General features: G+C 37.0%; 1 protein-coding gene across 1 annotated transcript in view; it reads right to left on the reverse strand.

Annotated features, from left to right (window-relative positions):
• The window catches only part of LOC115427730 (MORC family CW-type zinc finger protein 3), a 28085-nt gene extending 8596 nt beyond the window's left edge, over positions 1-19489 (reverse strand). Inside the window, exons 1-12 of the mRNA XM_030146432.1 lie at positions 19356-19489; positions 19185-19257; positions 17541-17673; positions 14429-14649; positions 14161-14308; positions 13169-13322; positions 8694-8822; positions 5524-5643; positions 5335-5438; positions 5112-5240; positions 2663-2779; positions 2059-2136 (exon numbers count right to left, since the gene is read on the reverse strand). Coding sequence (XP_030002292.1) covers positions 2059-2136; positions 2663-2779; positions 5112-5240; positions 5335-5438; positions 5524-5643; positions 8694-8822; positions 13169-13322; positions 14161-14308; positions 14429-14649; positions 17541-17673; positions 19185-19257; positions 19356-19403 — 1454 coding nt within the window. The 5' untranslated portion in view covers positions 19404-19489. The remainder of the gene's footprint in view (positions 1-2058; positions 2137-2662; positions 2780-5111; positions 5241-5334; positions 5439-5523; positions 5644-8693; positions 8823-13168; positions 13323-14160; positions 14309-14428; positions 14650-17540; positions 17674-19184; positions 19258-19355) is intronic.
• Between the last annotated feature and the right edge of the window lie 1816 nt (positions 19490-21305).

A 21305-nucleotide genomic window follows, 5' to 3' on the forward strand; every position in this document is an offset into this window, starting at 1 on the left:
AATAGAGATTTTTAGGCCATACTGCCAAGCTCTACCTTGTTGGTCATGTTCCACTTCACAAGTTTCAGTAACAGAAAGTTCGGAGAACATGTCACTCATTATACACATGTAGGTTAAATACCATCAAAACCATGACCCTTTCAAACACAACCACATTAACTAAAGGCCAGACCATCAAGTGTGTGCAATCTTGTGAATATTTCAGTGCCATCATTGACTCATAACTGTACTCTGAGGCCAAATGTGAAGCTGCGTGTGAAAAGGTTCAACAGCACTTGTGTTATCTAAGGAAACTGTCAAATCTTCACATCAGTCAAACCATAATGACCATGTTTTATCAGGCTTTCATTGAATCTGTCTTGTCTTTTTCCTTGGTGTCATGGTTTGGAACTCCTTAAAGCAGAAGGAGAAACAGTTGAGTCGATCGGTCTGGTCTCAGGTTTTTCCGGTGTCTCTGTGCATTAAATACTTGCAGCAGATCACTTCATCCATTTTAAATGGTGACTCCCACCCTCTGCACATTTCTCTAGATCAGGGATGTCAAACTCAGATCCTCGAGGGCCGGTATCCTGCATGTTTTAGATGTATCCCTCTTCCAACACACCTGATTCAAATGATAAGCCTATCATCAAGCTCTGCAGAAACCCGATAACGATCGTCAGGTGTGCTGGAAGAGGAAAACATCTAAAACATGCAGGATACCGACCCTCGAGGATCTGAGTTTGACACCCCTGCTCTAGATGGAGTCTTTTATTCCCCAGGTGAAGGACCCTTTGTCTCTGCTGTTATTACCAAACTGAACAAGGTGTAATGTAATGTGCAGATGGTGTGTTTAGTAGATCTGGTAGCTCTGAGACAAATATTCCTTCAGAGTAAAACTCATTCTCTCATTAATCCTCAGAATTTCACATTTTGACCCAAGTCTGTATCTTGGAAACTGCAACCAAACAGTATTTTTGACTTAATATTCTTTTCTTCGTGACTCGAGCTTGATAAAGTGTCACTACTTTTATTCTAGAGGCATTTTACTTGTAGACCAGTGCCACTGAATGGTCTGCCCAGTCACGTGACCTGCTCTGGGATAAACTGGTTTTCATGGTCTGTGAGGAATATCCGAGAAGCCAAGAACACATTTGACAAGTTTTACAAGAAGCATGGTGCATTTCAGCTGCATGTTAAGAGAAAATACCTCCAGATCCCAGTTAAAATATGTAAAACTATTGGAGCTGCTCTGGGAGGATTGTAGGATGATTTATTTAAAAAAGCTAATTCTTACCACTGTCCGTACATCTGCATACTCATATGGTTAAATTAAATATTCATACTGTTAAATTATGGAGTTCTTTTTATATAAACAATAAGAACAAGCATATGTCTCTGAAACACGATAACAGTACATAAGTGCAAGCTTTTGACGGATGCTGTATCTTGTAAGAGATTTAATATAAGCTGAATGCACAGACTGAGTAAGTCTCCATAAAACACACTCCATAATTAGTTTTACCAGTAAGAAACCCTTATTACTTAAACATAGTTACAGACACTTAATTTGATATAGGAGGGGCAAAAGAGGGAATGAAAAAGACAAGGATTATGCTACTTCAAAAATCAAACCCTATGCTCAAAGCGTCATGGCATGATGGTCAATGATTGCACAACTATGAAACTGCACACTAAAAACATATAAAGATGTAAAATTTAAGCATGGTTTTGTTGTACCTGATCCTACAACAGCAAAAAACATTTCAGTAATAGTTTTACAGTTCTTTGTGTTTCGAAGTGTGTAAATGCGTACGTATGTAAACTCTTAGGTCAGCTGCACAGGCAGAAATGAGTCTTAAGTGGAAGATAGTAAAGATAGTAAAGCTACATTTTTCTCAGATTGTCAGACAGATATACTGTCACAGTGACGCCCCGGAAATAAGTGTGTGGAACTGACAAACCACAAAACGGCACGTGAGCCCCCATACAGCCAGAAAGTAACAGAAAGAAACATCTGTCTCACAGTAAAGCTCTCACACACAGAGTTGAAGAGGCTTGAAAAAAATGAGCATTTACTGTTTCTTGTGGTTTTTCTGGTAGCTGGGTGTTAACAGCTCCTTATCGTCGTCCTCCTCCTCTGGTGAAGAGCAGCTTCTAAAAACACAAAGACGTCTGATTTAGAATTTACTGCTGCTGAATTTATGGTCAGTGCTCTCCTGTTTTAGCAACACACACAGTGGACAATCATGATTCACATAAATTTATAACACAACGTTGCTGCCACATGCTATGATATCCTTTACCCAAATGCACCTTTGTCTGTCTTTCCTCCACATGAATTGTCCTCAAGTGTTTCTTTCTTGGATTCTTTTCTTTGCTAAAAAATTTACATGATTAAAAGCCTTTCTTAGCCATAATTAATACAAATAATTAGTTTTTATGGCTGATTAAGTTGTGCCAATAGGACATTTTGTTTGTAACAAACTCAAAATCTGCTTTTTCCTGGTAGAAACAACTTTTATATCCGCCTTTAAAAGTCCACCATCAGTCAACCTCTATTTTCTTTATAATAAACTCAGTGACACTGCTCCAGCGGTTTGTTTGAGGTGAAGGTGAACACATTCTATGCATTATGATTGTACTTATAGAACATATGTAAGGAATGTAGTTCCACACACACCTGAAACGTGCATTTGGGTTCAGGCTGCAGTTCCAGTTTTCAGGAACGACACTGTAATGTCCTGCAGGAACACTCCTCCACTTCAGGCACTCTTCACACTGAATCCACATGGGATCCCTGCAAACACAGTCATGACAACATTTCAACAGTGTTTCATTAAAGAGGGTTTGCTAATATTTTTTTGTAACAGTTTCATAGAACTTTTGATGGACATCAAATTTACATGAACCAACAACTACAAAAAACATCAGGTATAGGAAATATATGTGCAACATTAAACTGGCATACACTGATTCCAAATTCAAAGTCAATACCAATTGATTATTTGAAATTAGATATTTTATGCTGGTACCTATGCTGCTTTCTGTTTATTTTATTTATTCATTTGCTATTTATCTTCCCCTAAATATCAAAATAGAAACTATTTTAAAGTATTTCAGCCTTTTATCATATTATCTTTAAACAGATGCAAACATACAAATTTATGGAAAAACCTTTAATATAAGACAACAAATAAATATCTGTCACTGCCATCAGTGAAAAGACAATTTATATGCGAATAACGATATTGGTGGATATCAGCAGATACTGACCAATACTAATGTTTGGCTGATATATCAATGCATCTGTTACAGCAAATATATGTAAAATACATATACTTGTGAGACTATCTATATATTTATGGAACCATATTGGAGCCAGGCCACAAAAAAATTACTGTTTAATATTTGGTTGTAACAAAAAATTTTGCGACATAGAAACTTAGAATAATTTATTTTTGTTGAAACAACATGAAACAGCTGATGTTATAAGTTATGTTAACGTAGCATTGTGTTTCCTGGTAAAACATTACTAAGTAAAAATTCTTATTACATGGTTTTAAATTCTCTGCAAACACAGTAATATTTCACTGAACCACCCTTATCTTTATTATGACGTTCATTCACCCCGGCATTGTTTCAGAAAGGTTAAGGTCATGCTTATCACAACATTTATTGCCTTGAATTTTTTGGACAAATAACGTTGCTGATCCTAGATCAGACCGACTGAATCAACCCCAGACCGTAACACCACCCCCACAGGCTTGTACTGTGGGCACTAGGCATGGTGGGTAATCCGTTCATCTGCCTCTGATGTGTCCATCCCTCTGGAACAGGGTCAGTCTGGACTCATCAGACCACATGACCCTTTTCCACTGAAACACAGTCCAATCTTTATGCCCTCTGATGGTTGTTTAGGAAATGAGAATTCTCCAACTACACAATGCTTAGTTAATGCCAGGTTTTGGCAAGAATAAACATTTCAAGTCATTACTTGATATCAACCTATCATGTCTCTACTCTGTTTTCAAGCTTTTATGAGTTTCACTTCCACTGTATTTTACAAGTTTCTACTTGAAAAAAGAAAGTTTCCAACCTGAACTTGACCCCACACTGCCTGTACAAGGCTTGTTGAATGAGTTAGTTTACACTGACCTTTCAGACATAGAAACACTGTCAGTATGTCCCAGGAATATTCAGCTAAAATTACAACAGGTTCACTAAGGTCAGCTCTGCTCTCCTGCTGAGGTACGAATCATTACATAGAAAATGATGCACAGAATGAAGATTCATGCTTTTTGCTAAATTAAAGCTGCTACAGACCAATTTTATTCATATAACATACACAACATAAATGTTCACATTTTTTAGTGTGACATAATCAAACTATAACAGATATCTGAATTTAGTCACTTCTTTTGTTCTCCAATGTTTCTTCAGAGTTTCTAATAACAATAAAGGGAACAGTCTGATGGGTTTATTCCCCCCCCCCCCAGGGGGGCAAGGGGTATCGCTTTTGGTTTTGTTTGTTTGTTTGTTTGTTAACACTCTAGCAGCAAAAGTGTTGCTCCAATTCATACAAAATTGGGTTATAGATTGCCGCTGACCCAGAATAGATCTGATTACATTTTGGGAACAGTAGGTCAAAAGTTAAAATTTTTTATGAATTAAAAATAAAAAAAATCCCCATTTACTTTTAGTGGGCGAAATTTCACATGTCTTTAGCAGCAAAACTATTGGTTGAATTCATACCAAATTGAGTTTATAGATTGCCAGTGACCCAGAATACATGTGGTTATGTTTTGGGAAAAGTAGGTCAAAGTTCAAATTTTTTAAAATGATTTTTTTAACTCTTTTTTTTTTTTTTCTCGTATTTACTTATACTGGGCAAAAGTTCAAATGTATATAAAAACATCAATTTTGTTTCAATTTACTTCAAACTTGGCACATATATAGAGGTAACTGATATGCTGACATCAGCACACGCATAGAAATGATGACATCAGCTGGATCGATGCCAAAATTAGCTATAATTCATGCGAGGGGTGGGGTTTGTTGCACCTGGAACCACTTAGTCTAGATGATTTTATGCACTTCTGTTAATCTTATGAAAAAGCAGAAACACTCACTCATCTGCATCCTGCTTGTCTTCATTACTCTCTTTGTCCACAGCCTGAAACTCTCGCTCTCTGGCCTTCTTCTCGCTCACTTCTTTCCAGTAGTCATTGAGTTTTATGCCCAAAGCACCGAGGGTCAGTCTGCAGAGAACAAACAGGAAGTAACAATGAACCCACTTCAGCTCAGTTTTTACCATCGTCAGCTTTTATCCACTGTATAATACAAAACCTATACCTGTATTCTTTGGTGTACTCAAAGTCCTGCTTGTTGTGAGCTGGTTTAAGAAAGTTACACTCAATGACACCAATGACTCCCACTCCTGCTCTTTGTCCTGAAGTCTGTAAGACAAAGCAGAGGCACCAGTTCACATGTGGAGTTGTTATTTATTCAGATTTACTCCACAGAAATATCCTTCTCCTCTACCTTCATTTGACAGCCCACTTTCTCATAGGCTTTGATGAGTCGGTTCTTGTGGTACATCATGATGCCATAGTGCTCTTTGTTTTTCGGGTTCAATCCAAATGTCACCCTCACTTTCTCTTTCTAACAGACTTGAGTCAAGGTTATCAACCCTGGACATGAGTAGGGTTTGGAATAAAGTCAGAACATGTGAATAAAAAGCACACAGAGACTCAGAAACAATTTAAAACACATTTAGAATTTTGTCACTGAAAGAAAATACTGGTAAATACTAATGTAAATTGAACCAATATTGAATCTACATTATGATATCTAGAGAAAGAACTTAAAATGCCAAAAAAAAAAAAAAATCAACTGAAAAAAATATTAATGTCTCACAAGCTGGCAAACTGTCTTATACTTTACTTAGGCTAGAAACAACAACAACTGACAATCATACTGAGAAACAAATATTTGCTTAGTGACTCATCTCCCCACAGCAGAAACTGTCAAATGGCAACAACAGAATAAAACAAACACATAAAACACTGGCACTGAAAATCCTCCTGTAACAGATCTTCACAAGAGAAGAGACAAACATGCAGCAAATAAAAAAGAAGTTCTAATAAAATCTACTCAACAAATACGTAAGCCACTGTAATAGTTTCATTTCCTTATTATTATTATTACAGGCTACACACCAGTACATGGTTTTTGAGCAGTGAACATACATGCCTTGACAAGGAAACTGATGCTCATTTAATATTTATATAAATACATATAAAACCAATATTTTATAGGTGAAAATATCTCAACATGCCACCTCCTTTGAACCTTGCAAAGGCAACACTGATGCAAAATCAGCTGTTTAGGTCAGCTCATAAAATCAATATGAAAAAAGTAAAAAAGTAAATAATAATACAACTTAATACGACCTGTATTTCAGTGGGTGTTGAGGTGAATCACTGAAGCTGTATTATTGCTTTAACAAAATCTGAATTTTACTACGTAGACATGCTGACTTGGTGGCTTGATAGTGAAAAAACCTAAACAGTTGCTGACCAAAAGTATCAACTGATTCTTTGAACCACTAACCTTATAATAACCCTGGTCTATAAGTAAGTATAAATACCACCAGAATGACGATAGTGAAACTTGACCAAGTTTGACTCACTAATAACAAAAATTTAAAGGGGTCATATTTTGCTAAACCCACTTTTATTAGTCTTTGGTACATTTATTTGTGTATTTGGACCCTATAGTTTGAAAAGTGTGAATTTGAACCCTCCAGGTGCTGCAAAGCTATCTTTCTATTCATTTTTGTCAAAAATCGAGTGGATTTCTACAACCTGTTTTAATTCCTGCTTAATTTCTTACATTTGTATCTAGTTACGTCACAACATTTGCACATATAAGGTTAAGACCTCCGACGAACATTTCTCTGAGTACGACATAATTGTTTATCAGCAGCAGCGGTTGTAGTCCATACTGAAAATATGTCCAAACTTCGAGTTGATTACCTAAAATGTTCAGTTGTTGGTTGAACGGGACAGAGCAGTACAGCCAACAACCTGGAGGGGGTGGGGCGTGAAGTAGCTCATTTGCATTTAAAGGGCCAGCGCTCAAAACGACCTTTCTGGTGTCATTACTCAGAAATAGGGTTGAAGATGGAGCTGTGGAGTTGAATTAATGAAAAATTCAGACCCAAGCATAGCATTTACATTTTATGTAGACCACAGGGAAATGTTTTAAAATGCATAATTCCATTTTTAAAGAAGCTGAATATCACTCCTTTAAGTAAAAATGCTGGTTTGCTGTAGCTTCTAAGATACAGTTTTGGGTCAAAATGTGAAATTGTGAGAATTAATGAGAGAATGGGTCTTACTCAAAATGAATGTTTGTCTCAGAGCTACCAGATCTACTTCAAAACACTGAACATTACAATACATTCATTTCACAGGTTCCTTCTGGAGGAGGATCTATAAATATTGTAAAAATGTACATAAATCAAAATGTGTATATAACACACCAACAAAACATCAGCTAACCAGCACTTTTAGCATTTTTTTCCTAATTCATTTTATTAAAATATGTAGATTTAGATGTAGATTTGGCACATTTGATGTCAAAGGCAGATAATTTCGAAAAAACGTAGACCAAGTGTAACACACCTCTAATAAGGGTCACTAATATATTCAAATAATTCAGCTAAAATACAGTTTCTCAGCTTTTCAGTAACATTACAATCAATTGGACATGCAGAGCCCATAGTGAACGTTACCATTTTCTGCAACATTTTGATTCAACAATAAAACTCATGTAGTTTAACAAATAAGTGGTTGTACACACCTGTTTTAAGTCCAGTGAATGATATATTTTGTTGAAAAAGTCTGTTTTTTATGTTCTGATATAATCCTATTTTAATTTATTCTGAGCTTTCATGAACATCTACGTAGTTTGTAAAATAAATACAGGGAAAATACTTGCTCCTCACTGAAAAATGCAGCAGATAAAATATGAAATGATGACAGTTCACTTAGGGAAGGATAGATGTACAGAAAAACGTACACGGAATTCACCTCAAAAATAGTTCTATGTCTCTGAGGGGTAATTCGATTATGAGCTTGAATCCTAACTTTTGTCCTACAAACTCATAGAAATAACACAAACTACCTGAATGACACTGTGGTAAAATTGCAGTTTCTGTCAGTGGACTCTGGCAGCTGTGATGTGTGGTTTCTGAGTTTCACGTCCTTGTCAGAGGAGGCTATTTGTTGCAAAGATGAGGTGGTGAATGCATTCTAAATATAGCGAACACCCACACTGATACTGACTTCTTTAGGTGGTACAGCAGCTCAAACACCCAAACCAACTTCAGACCTGCAGACCCTCATCATGCTCAGCTTTGTGATTCTGTGTGTGTCTAGTTTCCTCTGGTCTGGTTAAGTCCCTGAACAGTTCCTGCTTCTCACATCCCCCTCCTCAACCCCTTGATGTCTTGTTAGTGTGATGCGGTGGCTACACTGGGGCTCAGCGTGGGGGTGAACAGACACTCTGAAGTTGTCTGAAATACTACAGGTTTTTTACTGTGCAAAGGCAGCACTGTCTGATTTATCTACAGATGGGCTGGATGTCACTGCCTGTTTAAAGCTGTAAAAGCACAAACATAGATTCATAGATTTTGTGAAGGATACACTGAATTGGGGTTTGTAGACATCGAGCTCAATGTGCTTCAACCTCTTCGACACCAGCTTGGCTTGAATCTTTTCCCCCCTCAGTATGATCTGTATCCTCGGCTTCAGGTACAAGATGCTGAGGTAGGCCTGAGATGAAGAACAAGACAAGATATTTCATTAATTTATGCCACAGGTGATTTGTCTTTTTGGAGGTTATGCTCTCAAAAGCTATGAATAACAGTAGAAAGTAGGGCTGCAGAATACATTGAAAAACTCTTGTTATCGTGATAATGGAGTGTGCAATATTCATATCACAAAGACGTTTCTTTTTTTTCATTAACTTTCTGTTTTATACGCCATGAGGTACCAGAGTGGTTTTCTCTATCACTCTAACATCCTTGCTTTTCTCGCAAAAAAACACTTGCGTAATGCTACTGCTGCTGGTTGAATGCAAGTTCACGTTATTACCTCCGCCAAGGAGGTTATGTTTTTGCCAGGGTTTGTTTGTTTGTCTGTCCGTTAGTGTGCAACATAACTCAAAAAGTTATGGACAGATTTGGATGAAATTTTCAGGGTTTGTTGGAAATGGAATAAGGAAGAAATGATTAAATTTTGGTGGTGATTGGGGGTGGGGGGGCCCACGGGGGGCGCCACTGATCAGCCTTGGCGGAGGTCTGCGCTCTCTGAGTGCTTCTAGTTAATGTTGAAAAGTTGTGAATATTTTCAGAGCACAACTTTGGGCAAGGCCTAAACAATTATATTTAAAGATTTTATTTTTATATGCAGTCTTTACCAAACCAGGCAAGCAATGGAATAGTGTTTTGTTAAAGCTCTTACATGGTGGTACTCTGGCGCTTTTGTTATTATGAAATACAGGGTGACACAAAAAAACGGGAACTTTTTAACAATCCAATAAAACCAAGAGTGATGGACGAAAAATATTTTATTCGTAGTAATTGAAACCTTAAAACATGCCATTTAAGAAACGATGGAATTTTCATTTTTTAAAAATTACAGGGTGACCCAAAAAAAACGGGAATTTTTGAAGTGCGTATTGGCAGACATGAGCAAGTGGCAGCACTGCGAGACAGTGACCTTGAGCAAGTAAACACACTCCCATTTTAGTAACCATTGGCGGCTGTGCGAGAATTGTTCGGTAAACCGTGTGATCTCAAGATTCGGTAACGTTCCCTGGCCCCCTAGATCGCCAGATTTGTCAGTTTGTGATTTTTTTCTTGTGGGGCTATCTGAAGAGTAAAGTGTACACGACTCGACCAAGAACTCTGGATGAGTTAAAACAGAGAATTCAGGATGAAATTCACAGTATCCCAGCTGAGATGTTGCAGCGGTCAATGAGGAATCTCAACAGCAGATTTCAAGAATGCATTCGTACAGGAGGACGCCATCTACAGGAAGTAATTTTTAAAAACTGAAAATTCCATCATTGTTTCTTAAAGGTCCCATATTATGCAAATCTCACTTTGTGAAAGTTTTCTTATAGTAGTGTGTGTTGCAGTAGCCTCATTATGAGGTTCGAATTTGAAAACTGTCTGTTTCCTCCCTGCCTTGCTACACCACATTTAGTGAAAATGCCTGCTCAAACGGACGAGTATGAGTTGGGTCCGCTTATGACGACATAAACGGATTTAACTCCTCCCCCTGACTGTGCCCCCACCCTGCATGAAAAGGCGAGCCCCGCCCTGGCAAAGTACCTCTTGGACAACATGGCAAAGGCGAGACACGCAAGTTGTGGTGTTGTTGGCTGCACACACCAACACGAAAGTTTATTTTTGCTCCCCACTTCCGAGCCTCTCCGTAAAAAGTGGCTGGATTCTATCTGTGATGGTCATGTACCAAACAACATTCCCAAACGCTTGTATGTGTGTCCCCGGCATTTCACGGACGAGTGTTTTTCGAACATGGGCCCATACAGCTCCGGCTTAGCACAAAGACTCCGAATCAAGAGGGACGCAGTACCAACGCTTCGTGACCCAAGTACAAGTGTGGGAGATGTAAGTTCTGATCATTTTTTTGTATCTTTACTGCATAACCCTACATTACGGATAAGCTGGCGGTTGTTGATGTGTACGTCTAACGTTAGCATGGCAGCTAACATAGCTCGGTTACTGCTGCTAACGTTTGCGTCCCCGTTAACATGCAAGAGCTGATAATATCGCGAGACATTCAACAGAAACTACTTTGAACACGGCCCTTTTGTGGTTGGCATCACTATAGTTAGCATCAAGCTTGTTAGTAGCTGCCTGCATTAGTGGCGGCAGGCGTCTTTCCGTGTCAGGTCCACGAACCCGACACAACACCGCCGTTTTCCGTCGGGGCTCAATCACGCCTCAAGGCAAAGAAAGCCAGTGTTTGGAAAGACGTTCTGTCTGAGACATGTGTATTGTAGACGAGTCCCGACGAGCGGTGGCTTCACAGTCAACATTAGCGCGTAGTACCGCTAGCGTACGCCGCGTCCTCTCCCAGAGAGGGGAGGGGGAGTGGGCGTGGACAGATGCGTTCATTTGCATACCCGGAAGCAGGCCCAGAAACAGCCTGTTGCAGCCAGGGCTGGTGAGAGGGACTTTTTCGACCGCTGAAACTCCGAACAAAGGATGATTTCGGGGCGAACAAACTTAAATACTATGTGTTTGGGCTTCTGAGATCTATATGACGTGACTGAAAAATAGCATAATATGGGACCTTTAAATGGCATGTTTTAAGGTTTCAATTACTATGAATAAAATATTTTTCTTCCATCACTCTTGGTTTTATTGGATTGTTAAAAAGTTCCCTTTTTTTGTGTCACCCTGTACAACCATGTCATTTACATATTATCATATGTGAATAAAAAAACAAAATACTGGACTATGTTTGTGTCTGAAGGTCTATGGTAGCAGCATCACCAGGTTCTTGGACAGAATTGTGCAACTGATCGTAGTAGTGCAGTATTTTGTCTTAAATTATAAATAATTGAGTCAGCATACAAACAACTGGCTCATTTGAACATTAAGGAACATTTTTCTTAGATGAAATTGGTATTTCTTTAGGTGAACGAAAAATATCACAATATTATCGTTATTGTAATGCTGTACACCCATATCGCATATCGTAAGTTTGGCCAATATTGTGCAGCCCTAGTAGAAAGTAGAACTGGGGTGTTTAGGGAAACTCCTCTTCACACTGAGGCTGTGTTAAAACAACACCGCATAAGTCTGTGGCAAACACAGATGGCTTCACCAGACTACACTCATACAAACACAAGCTTGTGCACAACGTCCTAACGTATAGGCTTCTTAACCACAACCCCTCCACCACTTACTCTGAATCTACCTAACTTTAACCCCTCACACAGAGGGGATTTCAACACTCCAACTACGTGTTTTAATAAGTAGCTTCTGTATGTGATATCTTCCAAAAGCGAGATCATACAGACTCGCACAGAAACAAACACATTCACGAGGATTAAGACCTGCATCACCCTGTTTGTCTGTGTGGTTTTGTTTAGCAGTACTGACCGGCTCTACATCATCCTACTTATTACACAACTATTTACTAAAGAAATCAATAATATATAAAAAAACAGACATGGAAATTATTTGATTGCTTCTGCTACATAACATAGTCCATTAGATTCTGTGGTTGTACCTGCATGTACTCAGTTAATATAATATAACTGTACTACTTTAACATAATTATTCCTTCACATTGTCACACATTTTTAGAAACAACATTAAAATTATACAGGGTGGGGAAGCAAAATTTACAATGAACATTTAGTGGTTTTTTTCTCAGCAGGCACTTCGTCAATTGTTTTGAAACCAAACATATATTGATGTCATAATCATACCTAACACTATCCATACCTTTTCAGAAACTTTTGCCCATATGAGTAATCAGGAAAGCAAACGTCAAAGAGTGTGTGATTTGCCGAATGCACTCGTCACACCAAAGGAGATTTCAAAAATAGTTGGAGTGTCCATAAAGACTGTTTATAATGTAAAGAAGAGAATGACTATGAGCAAAACTATTACAAGAAAGTCTGGAAGATACTATTAAAGAAGAATGGGAGAAGATGTCACCCGAATATTTGAGGAACACTTGCGCAAGTTTCAGGAAGCGTGTGAAGGCAGTTATTGAGAAAGAAGGAGGACACATAGAATAAAAACATTTTCTATTATGTCAATTTTCTTGTGGCAAATAAATTCTCATGACTTTCAATAAACTAATTGGTCATACACTTTCAATCCCTGCCTCAAAATATTGTAAATTTTGCTTCCCCACCCTGTATAATTATTATCACTACGTTAACTTTGCTACAGATACTATAATTTAGTACAGAAAAGAAACATAGCATAAATGCATTGGATTCTCAGTGTAAAATCCCTCTAAACATCTTTTAAGTCTTCTACAGTAAAGAATGACATCCTTAGTGTTCAGGAACAAGATGTTAGATTTGTTCTTTGTGACATAAAGTTAATTTATTTTCAACTCACTCTGAGGCTGTAATACATGTCTGGGATGTTCTGTTCAGCTCTGACTGATCCACTGTTTCTCAGACCCTTCCTCAGTTCCTCGATGTGAATCTCCGGCAAGCGGAAGTCGCTCGGATCTGTCTCAAAGTCGATCTCTGGTTTATCATCTTTGGCCCTATAAGATAAAGATGTTTTTTTTAAATGGAAAAATAGGTTCATATCAGTGACTATCAGTACAGATCATACTGCAGGAAGAGAAAATGAATACAGTTTTTTCATATAATAATAACTTTCATTGCTTATCCTCATTAATGCAACTGAGACATTTTAAAAGATTTACTGCTAATTTTATTGACTTTAATTGCACTTCTTCTTAATTATCTTTACTCTTTAATGCTCACTATAATAGCTTTTGTTCCTAAGCTTTTTTTTTAGCACTGTAAAACTTATGGTAACTTTTATAGTTATTATTACAATGCACCGCTTCATGTTTTTACATCTTTATGCCTCAGGATTAATCTGTATCTGTTTTATTTTCTTATGTGAATTGGCACCATTGAAAAAAAGTTTCCTGCAATGTATTTTCTGAGGATTTAAATGAATGAATGAATGACAATTTAGACAAACAAAGACAAAATTCTACAAAACACCTTGATATGAACTGTTGTAGAATAGAATAGAATGCCTTTATTGTCATTATACATATGTACAACGAAATTGTAAGTGATAAGTACAGGTAAACAAACCTAAACCAGGCTTAACAAAGACTTTTGTATGTCATATGATTGACGGTGATATAATTGTTTTTGAAAATCTATTGCTTTGCATGGATTTGTGTAAAGGCAAATATGTTTTTTTTTCTCCTAGACTATATAGTTCTGCCTCTGTTCTCAGTTTGCATACTCATCAATCTCACATGCTGTAGTTCCAGTCTACTCCAAACTGAACTGTACACTTAACAAAACAATCTGATCCTATTTACACTGGAAGCTTGAGAACAGTCTGATTCTGACCTGCGAATGTTCCAGATGAGTATCTTTGTGCCTTTTTTGGAGCGAATGGAGTCAAAGTGTACATGAATCTGCTCCAGAGAGGAGACGATGGAGTGTTGGAGGATGGCAGATAAGCTGGCTTCAGAGTCCTCTGTCACTACAAACGACTGTAACACGGAGTTAAGGACAGGACATTTTGTGAAGGAGCTTTACAAGAACACTCCATCTCTTGATTCACGTCAATCACATTTGTTACAGCAAACAGTTGTAAATTCCAGTGAAAGGATATTGGTTTGTTGGTTAAAGGGCACGATGGGAACGACGACGGCCTGGGCCTTGATGTTCTTCAGGTAGGTCTGAGACAACATTCCTACTGTCTGGCAGCCGCCATTCTTGGTGAAGATGAGCGCGTCCCGGCCCAGACGCATGGAGCCAGACTTGAAGCCGTTACCGTACACACCGATGGCCTGCAGACTCGCTTTACCCGAGCCCTTATGAGTAAAACCAAAGCTGGAGAGACAGTCAGAGGTTAAACCAAACACTCTAACAATTCTAGATGACACAGGCTGAGGTTTGTGTCGTTATATTTACTGCTTGTATGATTCAGTTTATGCTCATTCTTTTATGTTCATTGCAGATTTCCTGGTTTCCCTGTCACAAAAACTGGATGAAATATTACAATAAACAATGAACATTCCAAAAAATGCATTAACCCATATGCCCTCCTTGGGCATTTTGTATAACTTTTGTGTGTTTTTTTTTGTTTTTGGTGATCGTTTGGCTTGTGACAAGAATTTTTACAAGAACTTTTCTTTTTAGTTAATTTTTTGAAATCCAGTGTCTATTACTCTTACATGTCTTTTATACTCTACTGATGCATTTTGCACCTTCTGGACACTATGGCAAAAATGTACATACACTAAAAACTGGTATTAATTCATCATACATCTACAGCTCTGGAAAAAATTAAGAGACCACTGCAATTTCTGGTGAAATCAGCATGTCTGCACGCAGGGTGTGATTTGTTGGGGGGGGTTACAACTCTACTTCTGCTCAGTGAAGTTCATCCTCAGGGGGGACAACCAAACAATGTAAATAACAGGCAGGTTGGGACAGTTTTCTTACACCTATATCCTTCATCAACATTCACCTGAACCGAACTGTCGGCAATCTTAGAATTCACAAACGTCCCCATGCACTGGGGCGCCGTGAAGGGGGGGTAAATGTGACAAATTCATGGGGCCCAGCATTTGTATGTCCAGTGGATACAGGCTAGAAGTTGTGAAAATTTCATGTAAGATCTGCTGTTTAATACAGGAATAGAACCCAGGAGTTGGACATTGAAAGTATGTAAAGTTTCACTTTAGTTTCATGCTAGCGTTAGAATTACGATAGATATGGACCGCACCCCCACGTATCTAACTGCCCCCCCCCCCCACACACACACACACCCTCTGACAAAATAAATAAATAAATAATCCGCCCCCTCTGTTTTTTTGACAAATCGCACCCTGTCTGCATGTATGACAGCCATTCCATTCCTGTGTCTACTGAATTCCAACACAAACACCTTATTCTACTAAATAAACACCTGATCCATGTCTTATTTAAGAAGGAGAAGTATAACAGCCACTACTGTGTTCATCACTATCTTCTTACAACAGGCAAAAACAGTGCTATTAGTAGGGGTGTAAGAAAATATCGGTTCTGCAATATATCGCGATTTTTCATTTCATAATACTGCATCAATATTAAAAAGTACTGTATCGATATTTTTAGGTGTTTATTCAAATGCAGATATGGTGGAGGTTCATTTTTGTTTTTGTTTATATTTTATTAATTATTATATAACACTCTTTTATTAAACAATGTTTGTTCCTTTGTTGGGATTGCACAAAAATAATGTTCTGATGTTAGTTCTGAACTAGTAGAATATGAACATTTGAACAGGATCTTAAACTGTAATGTCTGTAAAATATAATTTCAGTTTGACCACAGGAAAGTTTTGTGATATAGCATTAGATCCTGTTGAGATCAAATAAAAATTTGTTTAGTATTTGTGCGGATTTCTGATGTACTTCAATTATTCAAGGAAATAATCATTTGAAAAAAGAAAAACAAAAAATTGCCTTTTTAACAGTACTGTGATATATTGTGATATATTGTATCATGATCCTAGTATTGTGATTTGTATCATATCGCCAGATTCTTGCCAATACACAGGCCTAACTATTAGTACCGCAAAAGTAACTGGAATCCAAAAATAACTATTGAAAACTACTGGACTTCTGCTCTGACAATGTTCCCAAACTCTGAGGACTGGTTCTTCTATCAGGACAATGCTCCTGACCTCAGCTAGGTCAGTAAAGGTGTGGATGACGGACCATCAGATGAAGACCCTGTCATGGCCAGACCAATCTCCAGACCTGAACCCACTTTGAAAACGTCTGGAGGATTATGGATGGTCCAAGCCATGGAACATTACTGAGCTTCTTGAATTTCTATGTCAGGAGCTGCATAAAGTCATCCAACAGCAACGGTGGAGAGAGAAGACACGTGAAAGCTGTCACTGAAAATCAGGCTTATTCCACCAAATACTGATGTCTGAACTTTTCCCAAGTTACAACATTAGTATTGTGTTGTTTAGAAATGAATATGAACTGGTTTTCTTTGCATTATTTGAGGTCTGAAAACACTGCATCTTTTTTTTTATTTTGACCATGTGTCGTGTTCTGTAAATACATATTCTAAATAATAATATTTTTATTTGAAATTTGGAAGAAATGTCAGTAGTTTAGAGAATAAAACAAAAACGTTAATTTTACTCAAACAAATACCTATAAATGATAAAATCAGTGAAAGTGATAATTTGGCAGTAGTCATTTTTTTCCACAGCTGTATATTTCCTGTGCGCTTCTTTTCATAAATCTTTTAAACAACTTCAAACTTACTCAAAACTACCAAACATTCAATCATTTTTAAGATTTTAACTACTTAAATGCCAGTTTAAAGGGTAGTCAGAGGGTAGTAAAGTTGGGGAGTGCACAAGGGTTAATTAAAAACAATGGAAAAACGAAAATGTTTAATTGAGAGAATCATAAAGCGTAGAGTCTGCACATCTGAACGGCTGATTGACAGATGACTCCTCCATCTCTAATGTGTTCATGTAAATAATTAGATACTAGTTTAAACTCTGTGACATTGGACACTGTCACATTTGCATGTCTGTGATCAAGAGCAAAAAAAAAAAAGTGTTTTAAAACTGCTGATGAGTCAGTCTGAGAAGTAAATATAAAGTAGACTATCAAGAACTGTGTGTCAGACAACATGCAAAGGAGGATTTGTGACGTTTTGTGCATTTGCATGGGCATATTGCGTGGATAAGTGTCCTTGGATCTCACCTGAGCATCTTGTGGAGTTTGTTGGGAGTCATCCCACTGCCATTATCAGTAAAACTCAGACAGAGGTGATCAGCTTCTTTGGTAAAATCAATCCAGATCTGCTTTGCCAACACACCAGGATCGGATGCATTGTCTAGTGAACACAGATGGGGAAATTAGAAACAGGAACTGGAAAGATAAGGGAGCATTTTCTCACATATGCCTCAGGACGATTGTGTTATTATTATTATTATTAGAGTTACAATGGAAAAAATCCAACTCTTACCAACTGTAGTTTTCTCATTTCTAGTCAAAATATCTCATCACACTTAAAATAAGACATAATCACCTAAAGAGTAACTTTTCAGTGAGACACAAGAACTTATTTTTAGACAATAGATCTTGAAAATTTTATTTCAAGAAATCTTACCAAGATAATTTTCACTTGTTCCATTGGCAGATTTTTTTTTTGCTTAATTCAAGGTTGGTTTTTTTTTTTGCTTTTTTCAAGATTTTTTTTTTTTTTTGCTTAATTCAAAATTTTTTTTGCTTTATACACAATTTTTTTTTTTTGCTTAATTCAAGATTTTTTTTTTGTTGCTTTATTCAAGATTTTTTTTTTTTTTTTGCTTAATTCAAAATTTTTTTTTTTTTGCTTTACACAATATTTTTTTTTGCTTAATTCACGATTTATTCATTTAGTTTTTTTGCTTTATTCAAGATTTTGTTTGCTTAAAGATTTTTTTTTTCTTAATTCAAGATTTTTTTTTTTTTTGCTTAATTCAAAAAATTTTTTTTTTGCTTTATACAAGATTTTTTTTTTTTTTTTTTTTTTTGCTTAATTCAAGGTTGTTGTTTTTTTTTTTTTGCTTTATTCAAGTTTTTTTTTGTGCTTAATTCAAGCAACAAAAAAAAAATCTGCCAATGGAACAAGTTAAAATCATCTTGGTAAGATTTCTTGAAATAAGATTTTCAAGATCTATTGTCTAAAAATAAGCTCTTATATCTCACTGAAAAGTTACTCTTTAGGTGATTATGTCTTATTTTAAGTGTGACGACATATTTGGACTAGAAATGAGAAAACTACACTTGGTAAGATTTAAATGTTTGCAGTGTATTCCAGGTCTCCACTCTTTTCTCTTCTATCCATGTGAATTTCTGCTCCATAGGCTGAGTGCAGCTCCAGACATAGCAGCCAACACAGTGTCCATGTGAACCAATGAGAGCACACACAGTGGAGGAAAACCACTGTCGACAGTTGAGAGGAAGAGAAATACACACACCTGGTGTCTGGGAGCACATCCGTCTATTTTTACAATATACCAAAGTCCACTATCCCTTTTTTAAATCAACATTTTCAACAAGTATTTCAGTGTGAAGGAGTTTCACTTTTATAAAACATTCAAATTTTAAACTCACTAATCAATATCTGGCAAAGTAATTTCTAAATAAAACCTCTGATGTCTTAAAGTTTATAGTGTTTTTATAGTTTTGGACGCGTTGCAGTGAACTGGTGCTAAAGGGGAAGTCTGTTCGGTCTACTTTCACAGAGCAACAGCGGAAGAAATTAGGAAATGCGCAACTACTATAACACAACCGCTGCAGATAACAAGACTGTGCAGAGGTTATGTTTATATATATGTCTGGAATTTTGCATAAACCTACCTATTAGTTCTGCCACCGCGCTGAAAGGCCATGTGTGACTGGTGGAGTTGCTGTTTAAAAAGGAAGGACACATCTGAAAACAAATGAAGTAAGTCACCAGGTTAGGATTTAGAGGAAATGAACTCTGGCGCACATGAATGTCAGATCCAAAAAGTCACATAATATACGTACAGAACTCAGACGGATCCCATGCTCACTTAACCTCGCCATGTTTTGCATCTGAATATTTTGTCAACTGGAGTCTCCTCAGTGCGCACCGAACACAGTGGGCGTGAACTGGACACGGAGGATCACAAGCAGCGCACAGAAGAATCCACACACACTCAAACACACACACACTCAAACACCACTGAAGGTTTTCCTCCTCTTATTAATTATTTTCTTGACTATCCCCAACAATGTAAGAGCCTGGAATTGGATTTTACTCACTTCAGACCAAAAATGATTTGCGCTTATTCTCTGTCTTTACCTGTAGAGGGCGCAGTTCATCTAAAGCACAGGTGTCAAACATGCGGCCCGGGGGCCAAATCCGGCCCACCAAAGGGTCCAATCTGGCCCGTGGGATGAATTTGTAAAATGCAAAAATTACACCAACATATTAACAATCCTTTTAGTTCAGGTTCCACTTTCAGACCAATTCAGTCTCAAGTGTGCAGGACCAGTAAAATACGATTATAAGATATAAATAATGACAACCCCAAATTTTTCTCTTTGCAAATGTAAATATTTTCATGTATTTACTCTGAAACAAAGTATAATTTTGCAAAAAATGTGAATAACCTAAAATGTCTTAAGAAAAGTACATACAACTTTACCAATATTCTTTCTGTTACTAAATGTTTTGTGTGTCTGTAGATCCACTGTGATCTGTAAGTTATAATGTACATGTGGAAATGATAAACTGAGGGATAAAATTGTTAAAATGACACTTATTTTTTCAGTTTTTTCATGTTATTCACCTCTCATGAAAGGATAATTTGTAGATGTAAACCTTCTCATAATGTAAATTTTGTTTTTTCGCTCTAGAACATAGAGAAAAGTTTGGAGTTGACATTATTTATATATTAGTATGTTATTATTTTACTGGTTCGGCCCACTGCAGATCAAATTGGGCTGAATGTGGCCCCTGAACTAAAATGAGTTTGACACCCCTGATCTAAAGCACACATGTCAAACATGTGGCCCAAGGGCCAAATCCGGCCCACCAAAGGGTACAGTCCGGCCCGTGGGATGAATTTGTAAAATGCAAAAATTACACTAAGATATTAACAATCCTTTCATTTCAGGTTCCACATTCAGACCAATTCAACCTCAAGTGGGCAGGACTAGTAAAATACGATCATAATAACATATAAATCAGGGGTGTCAAACTCATTTTAGTTCAGGGGTCACATTCAGCTAAATTTGATCTGCAGTGGGCCGAACCAGTAAAATAATAACATACTAATATATAAATAATGTCAACTCCAAACTTTTCTCTATGTTCTAGAGCGAAAAAACAAAATTTACATTATGAGAAGGTTTACATCTACAAATTATCCTTTCATGAGAGGTGAATAACATGAAAAAACTGAAAAAATAAGTGTCATTTTAACAATTTTATGCCTCAGTTTATCATTTCCACATGTACATTATAGCGTACAAATCATAGTGGATCAACAAACACACAAAATATTTAGTAACAGGCAGAATCTTGTTAAAATTGTACTTCTCTTTCAGGCTTCATATTCATATTTGTTCAGGTTATTCGCATTTTTTTTGTGCAAAATTTTACTTTGTTTTAGTGTAAATACATGAAAATATTTACATTTACAAACAGAAAAATTTGGAGTTGTCATTATTTACAGGTTATTATAATTGTATTTTACTGGTCTGACCCACTTGAGATTGAATTGTTCTGAATGTGGAACCTGAACTAAAATGATTCATATTTTCAGTGTAATTTTTGCATTTCACAAATTCATCCCACGGGCCAGAATGGACCCTTTGGCGGGCCAGATTTGGCCCCCGGGCCGTATGTTTAGCACCCCTGATATAAATAATGACAACTTCAAAATTTTCTCTTTGTAAATGTAAATATTTTCATGTATTTACACTAAAACAAAGTATAATGTTGCAAAA

Source organism: Sphaeramia orbicularis, chromosome 10, assembly GCF_902148855.1.
Source record: "Sphaeramia orbicularis chromosome 10, fSphaOr1.1, whole genome shotgun sequence".
NCBI lineage: Eukaryota > Metazoa > Chordata > Actinopteri > Kurtiformes > Apogonidae > Sphaeramia > Sphaeramia orbicularis.